Genomic DNA, 19,742 nt, shown 5'->3' with positions numbered 1-19,742 from the left:
GAGCCTGTTCTGAGATTAATTGAACTGTGCATGTATTTCACATACCCCCTATGTTCCCTGAAGTTTTTGTGGTGGAGCTGGAATCTCACATTCCTCTATAGCTTATAATTAGTTGTTTGAGTTGGAAGGAGCCTTAAAAATAATCAAGTGCAACCACTTGTGTTATTGATGAGGAACTGAGGCAGGACAGGTGAAGTGACTCATAAAGGTCAGATACCTCATGCTTAAGACAATCTAGGCCCAGGAAGAGGATAACTGGTGTAGCCCATAGCCCAGTCCTGAGACATTTTATATAGCTTCATTGTCTGCTCTCAAACCAGTATTTGAAAAGTGGACTTGGTCAACCGGTTGGAAGGAGACTTATGGTCTTTTCCTTTATTTCTGTCATGCTTTTGCAGGCCAACTTACCCCTGCTGCAGCGTGAGCTTCTCCACTGTGCAAGACTGGCCAAACAGAACCCTGCCCAGTACCTCGCCCAGCATGAACAGCTGCTTCTGGATGCCAGCACCACCTCACCTGTTGACTCCTCAGAGCTGCTTCTCGATGTGAACGAAAACGGGAAGAGGCGAACTCCAGACAGGTAAGAGGGAGGAGAACTCGGAACTAACTGTGGTATAACCTGCGGTATGAGGACATTTTTCACACCACCTTTAAACTGCTGGCCTGTAGCTCTTGCAAAATTGCAATAAGCTGGCTAGAATGACCATCTTGAAACTCTTGCTCTGGCCTGGGGCGTGCAGGGTGATGAATCTCTGACCTGTGTTAGTTAGGCTTTTGTGGAGGTTAATCCTTACTGCTTGTAATATTACAGTTAAAAGGTGAAGGTGAATGACATTCATGTATCCCAAGTGCCCCTGATGGTTCTTAGGCACACAGTCAGTATTAAAATTCTCGTTTATTACATAGTTCAACCCAACCACATATTTTGCCGCTCAGTGTTACTAAATTTGCTGTTACAAGTTTTCTTAGCAGAAGTTCTGTTTTTTCCTGTGCCTCTTTACTAACCAGGTAGCTCTAAAACATGATGGTTTTAAAAGTTGGCCTATATGTGTTAATTAATAAACACAGTACAGTAGCTGTTTAATTTGAATTTTATATGAATTAAGAGAAAACTCTTGGAAAGCTAGATAAACTAAGTAAAGAGTTCAGAAATAGAGCTTATAATGTAATGTTTTTGCTGAAAATTTTTATTCATCAGCCACTATTTATTCTCTCAGGCACTCTGCTCTTATAACTGAGAATTCTAAAATTAAACGTTACAGCTTTTGACTAAGGCATAGGCGTGAAATTTCCCATGTACCTTCTTAAAATAATTTTCATAAATACTTCAACCTCGTATATAAATATTTTCTAATCTAGAAATATAAAGTCTTATTACAGCATTCTCATAGTGTTTGTAAATTATGGAGAATCTTAAAATGAAACTGTATTAAAAAACTTATCGATTGTATGCTTTGTTTCCTTTCTTTACGCATCCATTCTCTTTCTGCGTCTCACCAGGTGTTGGTTTGGTTTAACAGCCTTTGAGAGGTTGATGCTGTGGTACAACTATGTCCCAGATTCACAGGAGCTTAAGAGTCTTATAGCTGCTCAGAGACATCTGTCTGTGCCCAACTTATCCACCCTTAAATGCATTAGCAGCTTTGCTAATCAGAATGTTATTAAAAGCCAGCCAGTTTACATATTGTTAATACATAATCCTCTGTTAAGCAGTTTTTATACTGCAATCTCTAGAATTCTGTCCCTCTTGAGATAGGACCTTCTCTTGATAGTTTTGTATCATTAAAACAAAAGGTTAAACATTAGTCTGCTTGTGACATATTGTAGACTCATCTTCATATATGACCTACCAATGGTGTTACTTTCCTATTCTTGCAAATCATACTTTCTTGGTCACACTTAAGAGTGAATAGAGCATTTGGTACTTTAGCTTTTCAAGAGAACTGCTTAGTCCAGGTGCCTGAGTTGCCTGTCCACATGATGCCAGAAACCAGAAAGTGGTGTAAGAATAGACGATGCACATTCCTGTCTGATCCGAACCCATTTATTCTGGATAAAATTAGTGCTGGGCACAGGTATTGATATTTTTCCGGGATAACATGATAAAAGAATTAGAGGCTAGATAGAAAATTGGGAAAGAATAAAATTTATTTGGGGTTTGGGAAGAGAGGGTTACAGAGAAATGTTTACATAGCTGTGATAAATGCAGAGATAATTCTACAGGCAAAATTAGAAATGGATACAACTTATTCTAGAAATCTAAACTGCTAAATAACTGGAAACAGGCAATATGAAAGCTTGTTTAATTCATTTATATTTCCAGCCATTTCCCCTCTGGCTCTTTAGTAGAATTTTGTATTTGAATATGCCAAGACTTTAAACTTCTCTCAAGCAATCCTTATGTAAGCTTTGAGCAACATGCTAACGTATCAATAGGAAAACTTCATATTAAATTCCACAGATAGTTAGCATTCTTGTTTTGGTGATCTGTAGTTGTGTATGTATTGCATGTATGCATTCAGTCAGGTAGAACTCTGAAAAGAGTCCTCAGTCTTATTCCCCTTTTGGTTATTTATAGACAGTTGGTAGAGTCAGAATTCATGCGGTTGATCTTTGGATGGATCATTCTTTTTCAAGTGGAACCCTGAAGCATGTGTTATAATGGAAAGATGGCAAATGGGTTTCCTTAGAGTTAGGAGGAAGGATAATGAGATGTTGTGTAAATACATTTGTATCTTGTGGGAATTTGATCAGAGCCAAGAAAATATGGCCCTCTACAGTATTTTTTTGCATATATTTTCTTCATCTTGTTTGCATACGCATTTTCCTCTCCTCTCGTTATTTATCTGTATATCCATATCTACTGTATGCGATTTTATAGAGTATGGAGCTGTCTGACAGCAGAGCTTTTTTTGTTTTACTGAATGTTTTGTTGGTGCATATGGTCTGACATGGATGAGCAGCCACGGTGAGATTTTGGAGTCTATTAAACTGGCTCATTAAAAAGATCAATCTGTTTCTGTAATAACACTGGGAGCCATCAGTCACTAAAAGAGGAAAAAACTGACACCTGAGGAGAAAACACATTTTAGTAATTTGTTCATGACATGTCATGAACAAAAGAGCACTCTATATTTTGTTTACAACTTTGGGGGCCTCAATTCTATGACAATTGCTGAATTTTATCTACTGAACAGTCATCACATGTTTCTGGGATGGGTTTTGGCAAATTTAACTTTCTTCTCATCCTTAAATCTGATTGTAACTGGTCGCTTTTTTTTTTTTAAGCATTATTGTTATTTACAGAGAAATGAATACTCTAGGGATGTCTGTGAAATCATTTTCATTTTTCTGTCTGGAACAGTGGAATTTACTCTACTTCATTTTTAGTATAGCTCTCGGGAGAGTTTCTGAACAATTGTACTGAATTTGTAGGTCTGTGGTAGAATGTTGCAGAACCCAAATTAGAAAAAAAAACGGTTTTTAATTTAAAGATCATGCTGTTTTTTTTTTTTCTTAAATGCTATGGAAAATACATTGGAATAAAGTCAACCCATAGACTTACCAAATAGAAATAAACACTGTACCGCACACACACACACAAAAGAATTCTTTTTTTATGTATAATCATTTTAATATTATCATACTTTGATTTACGTTCACCTTAATACTTCTAGACTTTTAATAGTAGGTGATGTAGTTGGATTGATAACAATATTCCCCCATTCTCCAATCATTAAACATTATTTTCTAAAGAGACTTGTTTGAACTTTAGAATTACATAATTTATCAGCTGAGAAGGGATCTTATAGGTCGACCTGGCCAACTCCTTCTCCTTACACTTGAGGAAACTAAGGCCCCAAAAACTTTCCCAAAGTCTCAAAGTTCTTAGTGGAGAAACCAGCATATTTACATATCTGAAATCTTCCAGTTGCATAAAATGTGTATTAACGTGCGGTTTAAATAAGGAAGGCTCTACTAAGATTTCTCTTGTTAATGCCACTTATTTCTTCTGTATAATTTCTCAAGTGTATAGGTACTATACTATAATATTCTGAGGTTTTTCAAATCTTTTCTAAGATAGAAGATCTACTGTCAGCCAGGTTTCCTGGCTTAATTAGTAAGTTAGAAAATGCTGAAGGTGGGAGGGTCAGAAGGTAGTCATTTTGGAGCAGTGTTGATGGACACTGTGAGATCTGTCATTGTAGCATAGGTCCATTTTTCCTAAAGACAAAAAGGTAGGTAAAGGTAGGTAAGCTTTACAAAGAATTGTAGGGTTCACTGAGTATGCAAATAATTAAATTTATATTATCTACTACATTCAATATTCCATAAAAAAGGCAAGAATTTTACATTATATTCATATATTCTTGTTTTGTGTTGCATCTTTTGTACACTCTTCAGGTTCAACAAGTGAGTACTAATCATTCCTGTAGGAATGATTTTATTTTATTTTTTTACATTCATATCAATTTTGAAAGCTTCTAGTACAGTAGCATTACAATTGCATTTATATGATAAGAAAGAATAGCGTGGTTGTAGAGGATGTCTTCGTCTCTCCACACTCCAGCCTCAACCTTTACTTGCTAGCCTTTATTTCCTGCCGCGCCCCTAGGGTCTAATTCTAGTGAGCATTCTTCATGCCTTATTCCGTATTCTGACTGATGGCTTCTCCTCTGTCCTGTAGTTTTTATGTCATAATTCTATTCATACTTCACAGCCTAACTCAGTATGTGCTATATGAGTGAAGTCTTCCCAGTCATAATTATTATAAAAATGGCTAATATTTTCTGAATACTTAATATGTGCCAGGGCTTGTGCTAAATGATTAACATATTAACGTATAACATTGGTTTCCTAACAGATCTATTACAGAGATTCTGGAAAGCTAGATAATTTACCTGAGGTCACATGGTTTGTAAGAGGCACAGGAGGGATTCTAACCCTAGGTTCTCCGACTTAAATACCCATGCTCTTATAATTGTGATTCCATACCACTAGCTTCTGAGCACCTCAGGAAATGATTTGGTTAACTTGTTAAAAATGCTGAGTATGTGTTAGGCTCTTTAGATAGATTCTTTTGTATAGCCCTCTCAGGAGCTCTGAGATAATCATCCACATTTTGCAGACAAGACACTGAGGCGTGTAGAGGTTAAGCCACCTGAGTTCATATGGCCGGCAAATAGCGGAGCCAGAATTTGAAGCCAGCTTCACGTGGCCCAGCTCCTGCTGTTCTGTGTGTACAGTTTTTACATTCTGGAGCGATCTTCCCTTCCTCTGATCTCTCATACCACCTTCCTACTGTTTTTATGGTACTTGCCACGTATAGGTCCTGCGTGGAAGTGTAGAAGTCTTATATCTCCAGTTAAATTGTACTTATGTTAAAAGATTTCTTGGCATCACATTTCAAAAAGTTTGGTACTAAGTCGTAGTCTTACGAAGGACTAGGGGGATAGTGTCTTGCTCATCTTTGTATTCCCACTAAAGCCCAGCATAGTGCCTTATATGTACTGGGTGCCCAAAACACAACAAAAACAAAAAAGAATGATAATTAAGCAAATAATTAAAGACAAAACTTCATGCAGTCTTTTTCGATGGTATACCAAAAGGTCTTTCTCCCAAAAGCCTTTATTTAGTTAATTTTAAAAGATGTGAAAAGTCGCAACAATGAAGAAAAGCCCCAAGGAACCCAGGAATCAAATGCCATGATTGGTTCACTGACATAAAAAGGTGGGTGGCTCCAATCACAACGTATAGACAGTGGATTAGAATAAGAAAGCACGGTTCCAAACAGCAGAATCAGTGGAAATTGAATACTTCAGCAGTGGCCAGAGATTAGGAAAAGCAGGGGAATGGCGAGTCACAGGCAGTCTGTTGAGCAGATGGCCAGCTACAGGAGACACGAGATGGAAGCATTCCACCTTCTTGTTGGGAGAGGAAAGGCTCAGATCGATCCATGCATCTGATTACTGTGGTCCTTGAAGGTTCAGGCATCCCGTTACTGTGTCTGGAGTAGCAAGCATCCAACTGCATTGTATTTGCTCCTAAAGGTATTAATATGCTGCTTGGGAAGTCATCCCCTAGGTAGCTGTTCAGTGATGGAGCAGTTGAAGGCATTTCTCTCCATCTGGCCCTGATGGCGATGTCCTGTGTCATTCTCTGTTCTTCGCCATCCAGATTTCCCACTGCCCCTATAGTGATGATGAAACACAGAAAACCACTGCATGTTGTCATGAAGAGTTAGGTTTGATTTTCTTTTTAAAGAAGTGGAGGAGTTTATAATCTATTTTGTTTCAGACACATGATTCAACACCAATAAAAAAGGTAGTGTGTAAAATTCCTAACTCATCTATTTCCTAACAGTTTCTGAAGATAACTCTTACTGAATTGTGTTTTTTTTTATTGTGCTTAAAGTGAAAGCTTACAAATCAAGTCAGTCTCTCATACAAAAATTTATATACACATTGCTATATATGCCTAGTTGCTCTCCCCCTAATGAGACAGCACACTCCTCCTCTGCACCCTGTATTCCTGTGTCCATTCAGCCAGCTTCTGTCCCCCTCTGCCTTCTCATCTCCCCACCAGACAGAAGCTGCCACATATTCTCATTTGTCTACTTGAGCCAAGAAGCTCACTCTCCTCATCAGTATCATTTTCTATCTTGTAGTCCAGTCCAGTCCCTGTCTGAAGAGTTGGCTTTGGGAATGGTTCCAGTCTTGGGCTAACAGAAGGTCTGGAGACCATGACTTCCAGGGTCCTTCTAGTCTCAGTCAGACCATTAAGTTCGGTCTTTTTATGAGAATTTGAGGTTTGCATCCCACTGCTCTCCTGCTCCATCAGGAATTCTCTGTTGTGTTCCCTATCAGGGCAGTCATCAGTTGCAGCTGGGCACCATCTGGTCTCAGGCTAATGTAGTCTCTGATTTATGTGAATTGTGTTTTTAAAATACGATGATGAGAATGATTCCCCCCTTGGATTGATTCAGTGTCCAGTAACTCTTATGAAAACCTTAACAAATTGCATGTGCTAAAAAAGGGAAGGAAGATGTGTTTATCATTGTTATAGATGTTCTTTTTTTTCTTTAAATAAAGCTCTTACCTCCTAAGATTTAGATGTAGACATCTGAAATACAAGAATAAAATAAGTCCTCAATGCCTGACAGAAGGTTGGACCTCAAAGAAGTTTTAGATCCAGAGTCTCACTCCCATTCATTTTTCAAGGAACTATGGTCCAGAGTTGGGTCTTGGCTGTTGAGACAGACAGCAAACAAGCCTGGAGGTCCCCTGGCTACCTGCCAAGATGCTGGCAGAGTGAGATGGTGGTGTAATTGGGCCAAGATAAAGGTATCCCGGGACCAGGAGAAGGCACTTAGGCCAGAGATGGTTAAAAGACCAGCGACAGGACTTGATCAGAAGAAAGTTCCAAGAGTGACTTCCAAGTTTCTACTTTGGCGACTAGGCAGAAGGGGGCGTACTTAGCTGGTATAGGAAGTACGGAGAACAGTGGGTCAGTTCAGCCATGTTTAGTTTGAGATGCCAATGGTAACATGGAAGAATAAGCCTAGGGCATTTATTTATAGCAGGGCTAAGATTAGAATTCAAGTTTTTTTCTTTTTCAGTCCAAAGTTGATTATACTCTACTAATTTGCTGCCTTCTAGGACAGTCTTTATAGTGGTATTTTCTTCCCACTTTTTTTTTTTTAATTTTAATCTGGGAACAAAATCTTATGTATGATCTTGCCATTTTAGGAAGTTAGTTCCTTTATTCTCTGTATTATCATGATTTTATAATAGATTTTTTTCATTCTTTCCCATTATCTTAAATGTTATACTACTTTATGTAAATGTTTGTAAGGGATTATCAATACACACTGGCCAATCATGACTTTTTAAATATTTCATATAGAAGGAAAATTTTTTAAAATGTTTTCTTTCTCTAATAGTTTGGAGCTCTTGCTGTTGAGAAATTGGGCAAAAAATAGTTTGAGGTGGAGTGAAAGTGTAAATTAAGTTGTCTTTTAAGCTTTTTTACATGCCTTCTTTTCTCTTAGTCCCGTATGAAAGGGCAGGAAACTGAAGCCAGAAAGTTAAGAAACTTGAAGTCATATACACCTGCTCCTGAGCTCTCTTGAGCCTTAGGGCCGTCAGACAGAGAGAAGTGATCAGGAGCTACATGGGGAAGTGGTTAGCTGATGTTCAGGAATGGTGCTTCTGGCAGGGAGATAAAACATCCTCAGGTTGATTAACAAAACAAAACAAAAACTCTCCAGTACTCTGTGAGACGTCAGGCCTTTCCTCTAGAACTGGAGCTATTTCAAGAGTATTGCTGAAATGGGACAATGAAAAGTATTGTTTAGTTTTGCCTAATCCACTTTGAAAGGGCAACAAATAGAAATGCAAATTTGGAATTTGCCCAGGCAAATTAGACATAGATAGTTGTGGGCATTTCTAAGAAGCAAACAGACAAAAAGCAATCAGGTTGTTTTAGTTCCCTTTCTGGACATAACGCATCCTTTGAATAGGATTGGCCTTACAAAGAGGTAGATGTGAGTGGGAGGAAGCCCCAGGGACCCTGCATAGCTTTGTTTCTGTGGCTGTGAATGTTTTAATGCTTCCAGTGTTAAAATGTAACTATCTCCAAGAAGCGATGAGCTTCTGTAACTGACAGAAATGGGACCCACGTCAGGGTCCCTGACAGAGGTGAGAGGACAGACTCTGGACCTAACTCTGCCCCTTAAGACATTACTCTCCCTGTATTAGGGAAAAAAGCGTTTTTCACCCTTAATAATGGGTCATTGAAGCAATACGACTGATCCAGAGGGCTGATTTGAGGGTTAAAATAAATCACATATCTGACTACTTTGAAAACTAAGAATTCTCCCAATGTTGTATGCCATTGTTGTTATCATTGAACAAGAAGAGAAGAGTAAGTCGAGACGGTTTTACACAACTGGGCCAAGGATATTTAGAAATGCTACAGGGGCTGCTGTAAGACGTTTAGAGCATATTTTCTATTTGTGCAGGAAAAATAAACTAAATAATAAATTGTTCAAAGCAAAGAGCAGAAATCTTAGCTACGGTGTTTGACTTGGGAACTTACAATTTGGCCAGAGGACCGCCGGCCCTGTGTGTTTCGACCTGCATAACCATGAAATTTAGATTTGAAATTTAGATAGAATAATTAAATTGTAGAGTTTTCAACCTGGAAACGGACCTCAGAAATCATCTAGTCCAGTGGTTTTCAAACTTAATTTTAGCAGCAGACTTTTTCCTTTAAAAATGAAATTCTGTATGGAACCCCAGTTTGTAAAATAGATAAAAATGGTAAGTGGGTTCCTCTGGCCCTTAAAATCTTGATTGTTTGGGGAAAACATTCTTCACTGCCTTCAGAATCCCTGAAGCACCTCAGGTGGCACAGTTTGAAAACCACTGATCTAGTCCAACCCTTTCATTTTACAGATGAGCAAACTGAGGTCCAGAGAGGTTAAGTGGCTTGCCAAGGTCACACAGCTAGTCGTGGAAGAGCCAGGACTAGATCTCAGGTCTCTTGATTCCCAGTCCAGTGCTCTTTCCACTACACCACACTGCCAGTAAGGTAGGTGCTGTGTTAGCATTATGTTCATAGCTCTTAAGTCTTCAGTATTTTCCACCTGATGTATGCTGGTAATACACATTGGATGTTTAAATGTATTATTTGGAGATGTATGGGATATGAAAATGCAGATTAGAGCCTCGTGGATATACTCTTAGATGATGAATTGATATCTACAATGTTTTCTTTGATTTTTTAGAGTTATTTTAAAGCAATGCATTTAGGTAATGGCTGAGCTATAGTGTACATTTTAGTGTACAATATGTATGGATCAGTGATCAATATGTATGGAGTCAGTATGTTTTTAGTACAGACATATACTTTGATGGGAGCAGCATTGAGAATTCTGGCCTCACACCCAAGGGGGCCATGCTCTGCTGTCATTTCCAGTGTATCTCCTATGTATCCCGTGCGTTGCATCCTTTAGCAAGTGGTAGGCACATATTTGTAGTCCCTGGGTGCTGCAAATGGCTGTGTTGGGCTACTAACTGAAAGGTTGGTGGTTCAAACCCACCCAGACGCACCTCAGAAAAAAGCCCTGGCGATTTGCTTCTGAAGAGGTCACGGCCTTGGAAACCCTGTGGAGCCCAATTGTAGTCTGCAACACGTGGGATTGCCATGAGTCGAGACCCACTCAACAACAACTGGTTTGGTTTTTGTTTTTTGGGGCACATATTCATTTCACATCTAACTGGACAGACGCCCCCTCAGTTCTCTGTGTGTCTGTAGCCTCTGTGTCTAACTCCTTCCTTCTCCTTAGTCTGGTATGTGTAAATTGTCAGTGGGCATCCATCCCGAAGGGACATAAAGGATGCTTCACTGTAGAATCTTGTTGCCCCTGATGATCTCTGTTGTCAGTTGTTTCCACTCAGACCCCTCCAGTGTTACCAGACAAAGACAATTTCTGGATGTTGGGAAAGTAGGAAAGGTTATTTAAGGCCTCTATGCTATTGTTTTACCAACCTGAAACCAAAAAGGCATGCCGAAATATGCAGTCGCTGTGACTTCTTATGAGGAATTTCCTTGAGGAAATAGGCATCACTGGCCTAAGAATAGAAGGCTGGCCTTGTGAGGAGAACCAGCTGCTGAGCAAAGCATTGGTTTGGGGGCTATGATTCCAGTTGAAGTTGGAGCTGATTTTGTTCCTATCTCACTGAGTGTATTGTTGGTTATTGCCTCTAAGGCAACAGAGGTGTATTTAGCCAGAAAATGCTTATTTAGTACTACTTTTATTTGAGAATCCAGGGGCAATGATTAATTATTAGGTTTCATTTATAGAACACATTCCTTCTGAAAGCAAAATTCAAATTTCTGTACTTCACATGATGTGTGCAGTCTAGATGTGCCAGTCCTACCACGTGACCTGTTGACCCAGGCCTGTCACACAAGCTCTCCGGGCATGTATTTCCTCAATTTTTAAGTAAGGGGTTGATCTAGATTACCCTTCTAGTCCTGGCTAGCTCTGTGCCACTGCTGGTTGATTATCTTGGTGACTGAGGATAATGTCAGGGCCCCAGACATTGCGTTGCTTTATTGCATTAGCTCATTTCGATCAGTGCTTTTCAATAGAACTTTCTGCAGTGATGAAGTTGTTCTATATGTGCACTGTCCAATACCATAGTCCCATAGGTGGCTGCTGAGAACCCAAAAGGTGGCTACTGTTCCTGAAGAACTGAATTTTAAGTTGTGTTTAATTTTAATTGACTTGCATTTCAACTTCAATGGCCACAGGTGGCTATCGTATTAGATAACGCGGCTTTTAGATGTTCCCTGACATGAAAGTCAGATGCCAAGGGGGATAAAGGAATAGGTGTATCTGTAATACTCACCAAGAGAGTAATGATGTTTTACCTTGACGAATCTTCACCAAATACAACTGGCCTTAGAGGAACTCCTTGGAAGTCAGGTAACCTCTTTTGAATGAAAATGTAACCTGCAAAGGGCAGTCGAATTTCCTTTTATTTGTGAGCTAACCACAAGAGTGTTAACTGAGAAGTTGTGAATTGCTAATTTGATGAAAAGTGAAACATATTTTCTCCTGTGTACAGCCTTATGATCCTGTAGGCCTCAGCATGGGTTCCTTTGAACTCTCATTGGTTGGGGAAGCTGAGGTTAGAACGTTTCTGGCCAATAAACAAATATTCCGTTGATAGTACAAGCTCAAGTGTGCATGTCTGAACTATGCTGGTTGTGGAATACATTATGAAACAACATCTTTTTCTCCCTCCCCACTTCAGAACCAAAGAAAATGGCTTTGACAGAGAGCCTTTGCACTCAGAACATCCAAGCAAGCGACCATGCACTATTAGCCCAGGCCAGCGGTACAGTCCAAATAATGGCTTATCCTACCAGCCCAACGGCCTGCCTCACCCTACCCCACCTCCACCTCAGCATTACCGTTTGGATGATATGGCCATTGCCCACCACTACAGGGACTCTTATCGACACCCCAGCCACAGGGACCTCAGGGACAGAAACAGACCTATGGGTAAGACGGAAAGATCTGTTCACTTTTTATAGGATTGGATGCTTGAAGATGCCCGTCATTCTCAGCTGAACTTGAGGCTTGAAATCTGTGATGGGGTAAAAGTTTTCTTTGCCTATGAGAATACTTGGTTACTATTATTATGTTTTTTTTAACAGGTTTGTTCCCTCAGTCACTTGTATTTAAGACAGCAGGTCATTTGTTTTGGGAGGAGGCATCTAAATTATACAAAATCCTTAATTTGTGGTAGCAAATGCAAAGTGAATTTTTTAGTTTAAATTTTATTTTAGCATGAGCAATTTCATATGCAGTATGCAGGCCATAAATATTTTTTTTAAAAATCAGTTTCCTTTCTTGCATTGCATCTTTTATTTCAGATCGTCTCAAAGTTTGTGATATTCCCAGTCTCCATGTTATTCCATATTTCTAAAGTACGGTAAGGCATAAGAGTATCTGTGGCTTCACTGGACAGATGTTCTTTGAAGGATGAATTGGTACTTTCCTTTACCTGAAAGTACACACCGGTGGTTAAATTCAGCATTAATGATTTGTGTTAAATATCAGGATACAAAGAGGGAATTGAGTTGGGGGCAAATTTGTGTTCTTTTTGCCTGAGTTAGTTCCTTCGTTACATAAAGCTATTGTACGTGAGGCAGTAGAGTAGCTGCCAGGAGAGAATGAAGGCATTGCCTTCTAAAGAACAACTGTCTGCCATGAAAAATGAGAGGGAATATGAGCAACGTAAGTTTTGACACATGATCAGTGGTCAAGGTGATGGTACCACGAGGGAGTAAGTGCACTGTTCCTGGAGCACCTTCCATTCTTAGTTAATTTTTGGTGAGTCAAGCTATTCATAAACACTGAGAGAAACAGTCAACCCTTCTTTTTCCACGTCCTATTCCATACTGTCACCCAGCAGGACTTCTTAATTTGTACCTAGTTGCTGGCAAACATTCTTGACCTGGTGATTTGGTTGGCAGGATGCTGGAAATGGCAAGGGATGAAGTCCAAGTGGGGAGCCAGAAAACAGAGCTGAGGATGCAGAACTCTGGGAAATGCAGCCAATCAGTGATCCATTGCTTGAGTAGTTGTGACAATCAGTTTTTAGTTACATACAGAGATAGTGTGGTGAGCAGAAGTTTACCTTAGATTTTCAGCTAGGTTATTAGCAAACGGGGGCTTCCATATTTAGGGTCTTTTTGCCTTTCTACACATAAACCACCAAATGTTTAGAAAGCAGAAAGGGAAGATCAGGGTAATGGGGTAGTTGATCAAGGCTTTGGTTGGGAGATAGTAAAATAGTAGTTCTGTTTTTCCACAGCAGTAATTTCTACATTTATATTGTGTCAGACGAGTGGCATGTACACCTATTTCTCACTTATTGGCATGGTTAGGTTTGAAAGAGCAGGTCGTTATTTGAAAATTGACATATGTGGGAGTCGAGTGTGCATCCTGTCTTTGGGATGTGTGGGTGTATCAAGCCTCCCTTCCCCACCACTGCCGGGCTTTGGGTGGGGGGTGGTCAGGGGTTGCCCACTGCCTCTGGAGCAACAGGGGCCCACCATCACCTGCCCATGCTCTAGGCTTCTGCGTGACCCCCCCACCTTGCCTCTCCACCTTCCTGCTCCACCAGCCCCAGAGATGGGCTTCAGCAACAGCTCCAGGACCTGAGAGCAGGTAAGGCCTGGCCACCTGGGCCTGCTGCAGGCTGCAGAGGTGGCAGAGAGGCGTCTTTGGAAGAAGAGACTTCTGAGCACCCCTGCCTGATCCCTGCAGCCCCAACTCCTGCTGCCTACTGTGCTGCCAGCCCACCCTGCGCTCACCCTGGCCCTTCCGGCTCCTTTGCAGGACCTGGGTGATACGAGCTGCTGGTGGCTCACAAGACCTCACTTCTTTCACAAACCTTCTCCTCCTCCCTGTCTCTCCTCAGCCCCTCGTACCCAAAGTAGTCAGAGAGTAGTGTTTTTACTAGTATCCTAAATGTGGAATGTTGGATGATGAGGTAGTTGATAAGTGAGGAGTAGGTGTAATATGTGGTTTTTTTGATAGCCAGTCTGTCTAATGTTCTCTCAGGTACCATTTCTGAAGAGCTTTCAAAAGTGGTCTTGTTATTTCTCAGCCTGGATTGATATTTTGACCCCCAAAATCAAAGGGCATAGCAATCCCCTTTTAAGCAAAAGCTTTGCCATTTAAAGACTTAATGACCTAAAACCACAATTGCTCATTTTAAAATACAAGTAGAGCCATCAGGTCATTGTAAAACCAATACAAGATATCCCATTTTGTAGGTGTTTGGAAATGGCCTGTCTCTTCAGCAGCAAATGCTATTTTATGAAATACTGGTTCCAGTGTAGTATAGTCAGCAAGGAAGTAATTATGCTTATGTGCAATGGTTATATATTCATCTAGTAATATAAAATATCCCTTTATGAATTATATCTGTACTCACTGGTTTTATATGATTTTCTTTATACAATGTTCCTTACCTTTTAATTATATTAGCTTATAAACCTAATAGTGTTAATCTCTGTAAGTATGTGCAACTACTTAAATATCCTGAAAGGCTGGCATAGTTTAGTGTGTGTGTTAATGTAAAATAAAATCTTGATGTATGGGTAACAAATTATGGTTTTACATCAGGTTGCCCTTTGAGAATATAAAAATTGTCATAACTGGTATACTTAGTCTGGTATGATTTATAAATTCCTGTTATATATAGGGACATGTAGTCACCAGAATTATTTAACAACATATCTTTATAAGCAGCATTAGTTCATAAATAAGCTTAGCGTATCAGCCGAGTTTGTTAAAATCCTCTAAAACATAAAGAACCAGTTAAGACTGAATATTAGTGTCACATTTCCTGCAAATGAAAATGTGCCCTGTAATGATTATGAGCTATTTGTCTTTAGCACATCCCTCTAGCATTATGAATAGAAATAAAAATGGTGAGGTACTAAATATTTAAGCATCAGAAATAGAGAAATTAATAAAGGTAGAATTTTGAGTTTTTATTTTTTCCTTTAGGGTATTTGATTCTAACTCATGACTATCAGAGTTCAAAAGCAGAAAACGAGTTGTTTTTTGCTAAATTTCTTTACCAAGTACTTGGGTTCAAGAGTGTTTCTAAGGAACTTACTTAAAAAAAAAACAAGATAGAACTTAGCAGCGTTCCACAAATGCTAGAGTCCCAGTAGCCACAAACATCCTGTTGTTCGTTAATGTGATTGTAGATGCCAGAGCTCATATCATTACTGATTAGTCTGCTAAATTTTTGAAACTTTCAAGATCGCTGGAGTTCTTGGTCTTTAAAAGGCAGATATTAAGATGCCTCCATTGTGAAAGTTACTGTCTCATTCGGTGTTTTTCATGATGACCAGTTTGGATGATAGTGCTTTTTCCCTAGAACACAGGCAACGAAAAGTCAACAAAAATTACATATTTGAAAACATTTCAGCTTGAAAGAATCACAACAAACAGAGCAATAATTAAATAATACTTTCCCCCCATCTTTTCTATTATGCAAATTATTGAAATGTATTTGCAATTTTACTTTTTTACCAATAGGTGGCATTGACAATTTCAGCTTTTAAAATGTATCTAAGAATATGTTCTAATTGGACACCGAAGTGTTTTATATTTAATTTTTTATTTGGCTTGAGAAAGAGCTGTTGTGTATTTGTTGACTGCAATTAGTTACCAATTAAATCGCATTTCATGGTGGGCGGAAAGGAGTCATGTGACTCATCGTGTTTATTTCTCTAAATCAATTAAAAAAAAAGGATTGCTATCTACTTAGATTTCATACAAAATGGCATGAAGTGTCTTATAACTCTTACCATCGTTTAATTCTTATGTAATGCCCTCAGCTCGATGGCACTGGGTTTTCTGGGAATGCCCTCAGAGGCGTAGCATAGGCAGCCTACAAGACCAACACATGCCAGACTTAGTTCGCTAAGTCTGAAGTGGCAACCAAAAAGAATGTTTAAATTGGAAAATACAGCCATAGCCCTGTCCCTTACCTTTAGAGTAAAATGAAAGGGGTTTTATCCAAAATGAACCTGTAAGAGGAGCAAAACATTTCTGGGTATCTCTGATCAGAGCCTTCATCCCTTTTAGTGTGGCACAGTTATTTTCTGTGTGGATGAACAACGCAACTAACTGTTTATGTTCATTAATATTGTTACTCACGGGGCGAACGTTCACATGCCACTTTTGCATAGTAGTGTCGTCTTAACTGTGATGCTAATGAGCATTAATGCTTATGTTATGAACTTCAAATTAGCACTTTGGTCTCTTGGCTTGCGTTTATGATAGTTGTCTGAAATTAGGTTTGAAAGGCTGTTTTTTTTTTAAAGAGGATGTCCAAATTACTTTTGTTATTATTATTTTTTTGGTTAATTGACTATACGTCTATCATTTTCGTATTATCCCAGCCGTCTCTCTTCATGGCCTAATTTTATCATGGTGATATGTCTACTAGGATGGTCTTCATTTACACCATGCTGAAATGTGGAAAAATTCTACCGTGCTTATCTCTGCCCATGTAAAAATAACTTCTGCTATCTTGATTTTTAATCAGGAAAGCCTTATTTTGACACAGTGTAACATCTAATTGTGGTTTCCTGTATTAAGAATTAGGATAATACCACATTTTGTGCATCCGTTCATTCATTGTTGGGCATTTAAGATGTTACTTTTTGGCTGTTGTGAATAGTGCTGTAGTAAACACTGGTGTACAAATGTCTGTCTGAGTCTCTGCTTTGAAGTCTTTTGGGCATATACCTAGGAGTGGAATTGCTGGGTCATATGGTAGTTTTATTTTCAGTTTTTTGAGGAAGCACCATACTGTTCTCCACAATGGCTGTGTCTTTTTGCCTATCTACCAGCAATGGGTAAGTTAGATATGAGATGATCTTTAAACCGTAAACAAAAGTATCCCCTAAAGTCTCCTTAAAACCAAACAATAATTTAGTTTAACTAATAAAGAATGTTTACTTTGAGCACTGTGCTCTTTTGGATCCATCTATACGTGATCCAGTTGACAACAGCAACTCAAAAGATTAGATAGGAAACTTAAGGGGCAGTGAATTTATGTTGATAGGGAGGAGCAACTCAGAAAATTCAAGAATGTAATCAATGTCACTGAATTCTACATGTAGAAATTGTTAAATTGGTGTATGTTCTGTGTGTATTCTCAACAACAAAAATAAAATTATTAGAAAAGAATTAGGATATAATGGGGGTGTTGTATAGATAACTAGTCCTGCACTTGGTGTCATTTAACTTGTTTCCTCATGGGTTACATGAAAGGTTGTGACCAGATGATCTCTAAAATTCTTTCTAGTTCTAACATTTTATCATTCTCTGAGGAACCCCAGATTCTGAATCTGAGTGTGATTCATGTTTCTGTTCAAAATCAAATATATTCTCAGATTGCTCATTTTCCCACATAATCCTTGCTTTGTGACTGTGTCCATATGGATTTTGCACTGAATACTTGAGGGTGAATCAGCCTTCTTCTCTACATTGTAGGGTTGCATGGCACACGTCAAGAAGAAATGATCGATCACAGACTGACAGACAGAGAATGGGCAGAAGAATGGAAACATCTTGACCATGTAAGATGTTGGTAATTATTTAGATTAAAAAATGTTTTGAAGAACAACCAGAGTGAGGTTAGGTGATAAAATAAAAGCTTGAGGATACTTTGATGGCACTATCTTTCCTGATTTGTTTGAAAAAAATAAGTGAGAAGGTTTGTGATAGAATTTAGAATTCAGTTTTTAAATCGATATTAAAGTCACTTATGCAAGACAGATGTTTAGATCTTGGAAAAAATTCTTCAAAGTGAGATTGTTGGGCTCTCGTTTTCCTGGGAAAGGGTCATTTAGTTTACATGGCAATGGCGTTAGTATTTAGGAAGGTGGTTTTACTGGCTCTGACCCTTCAGGTGGAATCTGTGTCATAACTCATCTTTAGACCTCTCACTTTTCCTGCTCATCTCCATTCAATTTTGTCAGCTATTGGATCTGAATTTCAAATCCAAACTCTTAAAAATATCAGAAGGGATATCATCCTTTATCGTCCTAGAATTATTAGCTTTACTGTCAACCAAATGGAAACCCTGGTGGTGCAGTGGTTAAGTGCTACAGCTGCTAACCAAAGGGTTGGCAGTGTGAATCTGCCAGGCACTCCTTGGAAACTCTATGGGGCAGTTCTACTCTGTCCTGTAGGGTCACTATGAGTTGGAATCGACTAGATGGCACTGGGTTTGGTTATTTTTTTGGATCAACCAAATGTGTGATGATTTATATATTCTTCCCTATTTCCCCTATTTCTCACATAGCTGTTAAATTGCATAATGGACATGGTAGAAAAAACCCGGCGGTCTCTCACTGTACTAAGGCGGTGTCAGGAGGCAGACCGTGAGGAACTGAATTACTGGATCCGGCGGTACAGTGATGCAGAGGACTTGAAAAAGGGCGGCAGCAGTAGCAGCAGCCACTCCAGGCAGCAGAGTCCCGTCAACCCAGACCCCGTTGCATTAGGTACCTTTTCAGATGGACAGAGCCAACAGATATTTCTCATGCTACTAATGCTGATTTCATTTTTAACTTGTCTGTTGATAAATAAAGCATGTGTAGGGAATTTTGGAACAATAGACACTTTACATATCTTCAAATGTGTCTTATCTGTTAAGAAAGTAGCTAGATGGACAGATAAAGAAAGGGTCACAAAGCTTGAACTGCTTTTCCAGATTAAGGTGACAAGCTTATGTCAGAGTTTCAAAGCCAAACTGGAATTTACCGGGCATCACTAAAATTTGAACCTATTGATAATATAGCCTTTTGGACTCTGCCTCAAACCTGCAAAAACAGAATCCCAGGCTGGGCCCAGAGCATCTGCAGCTTGAATAAGCTTTCCAGAGAATTCTTGCACTGCGCACCAGTGTTTCAGGGCATGGCTCTCCAGGTGTATGTGTTCTGGCTTTTAATTCAAGACACGGTCTCTAAGACTATCTTGTTTTTTGTAGCTGTATCTTATATTTAAAAAAGAAAACAAAACAAAACGTTTACTCAAAACCCCTTCAAGGAGAGACCTAAAGACTGTCATTTGCTCACTGCTTTTTGAAAATTAATGCTAAAGATGTAGCTCTCTTGCTGTGATTCGATTGTAACTTAGATTGCTTGACCATGATTTTATTAATTCTTGTTCTATAGCAGAACTATTAATATGCACTTTTGAAATCGAACACTAATATGTAGCCATATTTAGTATTGGTATTTGGGAATGGCTGGGGTATAATATAACCCCAAATATACTGAAAGAAATCTTCAACCTGAAAGAATTATTAAATGATCTCTAAAATCTTACCTCAATTAGTAATGGGATATTATCCTTCACATTGCTGGCCATTACATGGGAATACTGCGTGAATACACCTAGTGAAGATAGACTTGTATTGATCCCCATTCTTTCATTTCCTTCTCTTGTGTGTTCAGCCCCATACCTGGCAGCTAACTCTGGTTAGGGTATCATCCCTGCTATAAAACTGATTACACAGCCTGCAGGTTAAGTTCATGACTTTGGCCACATTACCACCATGCCTTGATTGTCAAAAATTAAAAGCTTGAAGTATGTTATTTGGCTATTGAACACATTA

The 19,742-nt window shown here is 39.1% G+C and overlaps 1 protein-coding gene across 2 annotated transcripts in view; it reads left to right on the top strand.

Moving 5' to 3' along the window:
* RUNX1T1 (RUNX1 partner transcriptional co-repressor 1) overlaps positions 1-19,742 on the top strand; it is a 123,017-nt gene that overhangs the window by 74,592 nt on the left and 28,683 nt on the right. For both annotated transcript variants that reach the window (XM_023545861.2, XM_010588392.3), the window contains exons 5-8: positions 399-580; positions 11,829-12,079; positions 17,612-17,697; positions 18,426-18,627. In XM_023545861.2, the coding sequence (XP_023401629.1) occupies positions 399-580; positions 11,829-12,079; positions 17,612-17,697; positions 18,426-18,627 (721 nt within the window). The remainder of the gene's footprint in view (positions 1-398; positions 581-11,828; positions 12,080-17,611; positions 17,698-18,425; positions 18,628-19,742) is intronic.

This window comes from Loxodonta africana, chromosome 14 (genome assembly GCF_030014295.1).
Source record: "Loxodonta africana isolate mLoxAfr1 chromosome 14, mLoxAfr1.hap2, whole genome shotgun sequence".
Lineage (NCBI taxonomy): Eukaryota > Metazoa > Chordata > Mammalia > Proboscidea > Elephantidae > Loxodonta > Loxodonta africana.
This window is presented reverse-complemented; position numbering and strand designations above follow the sequence as displayed.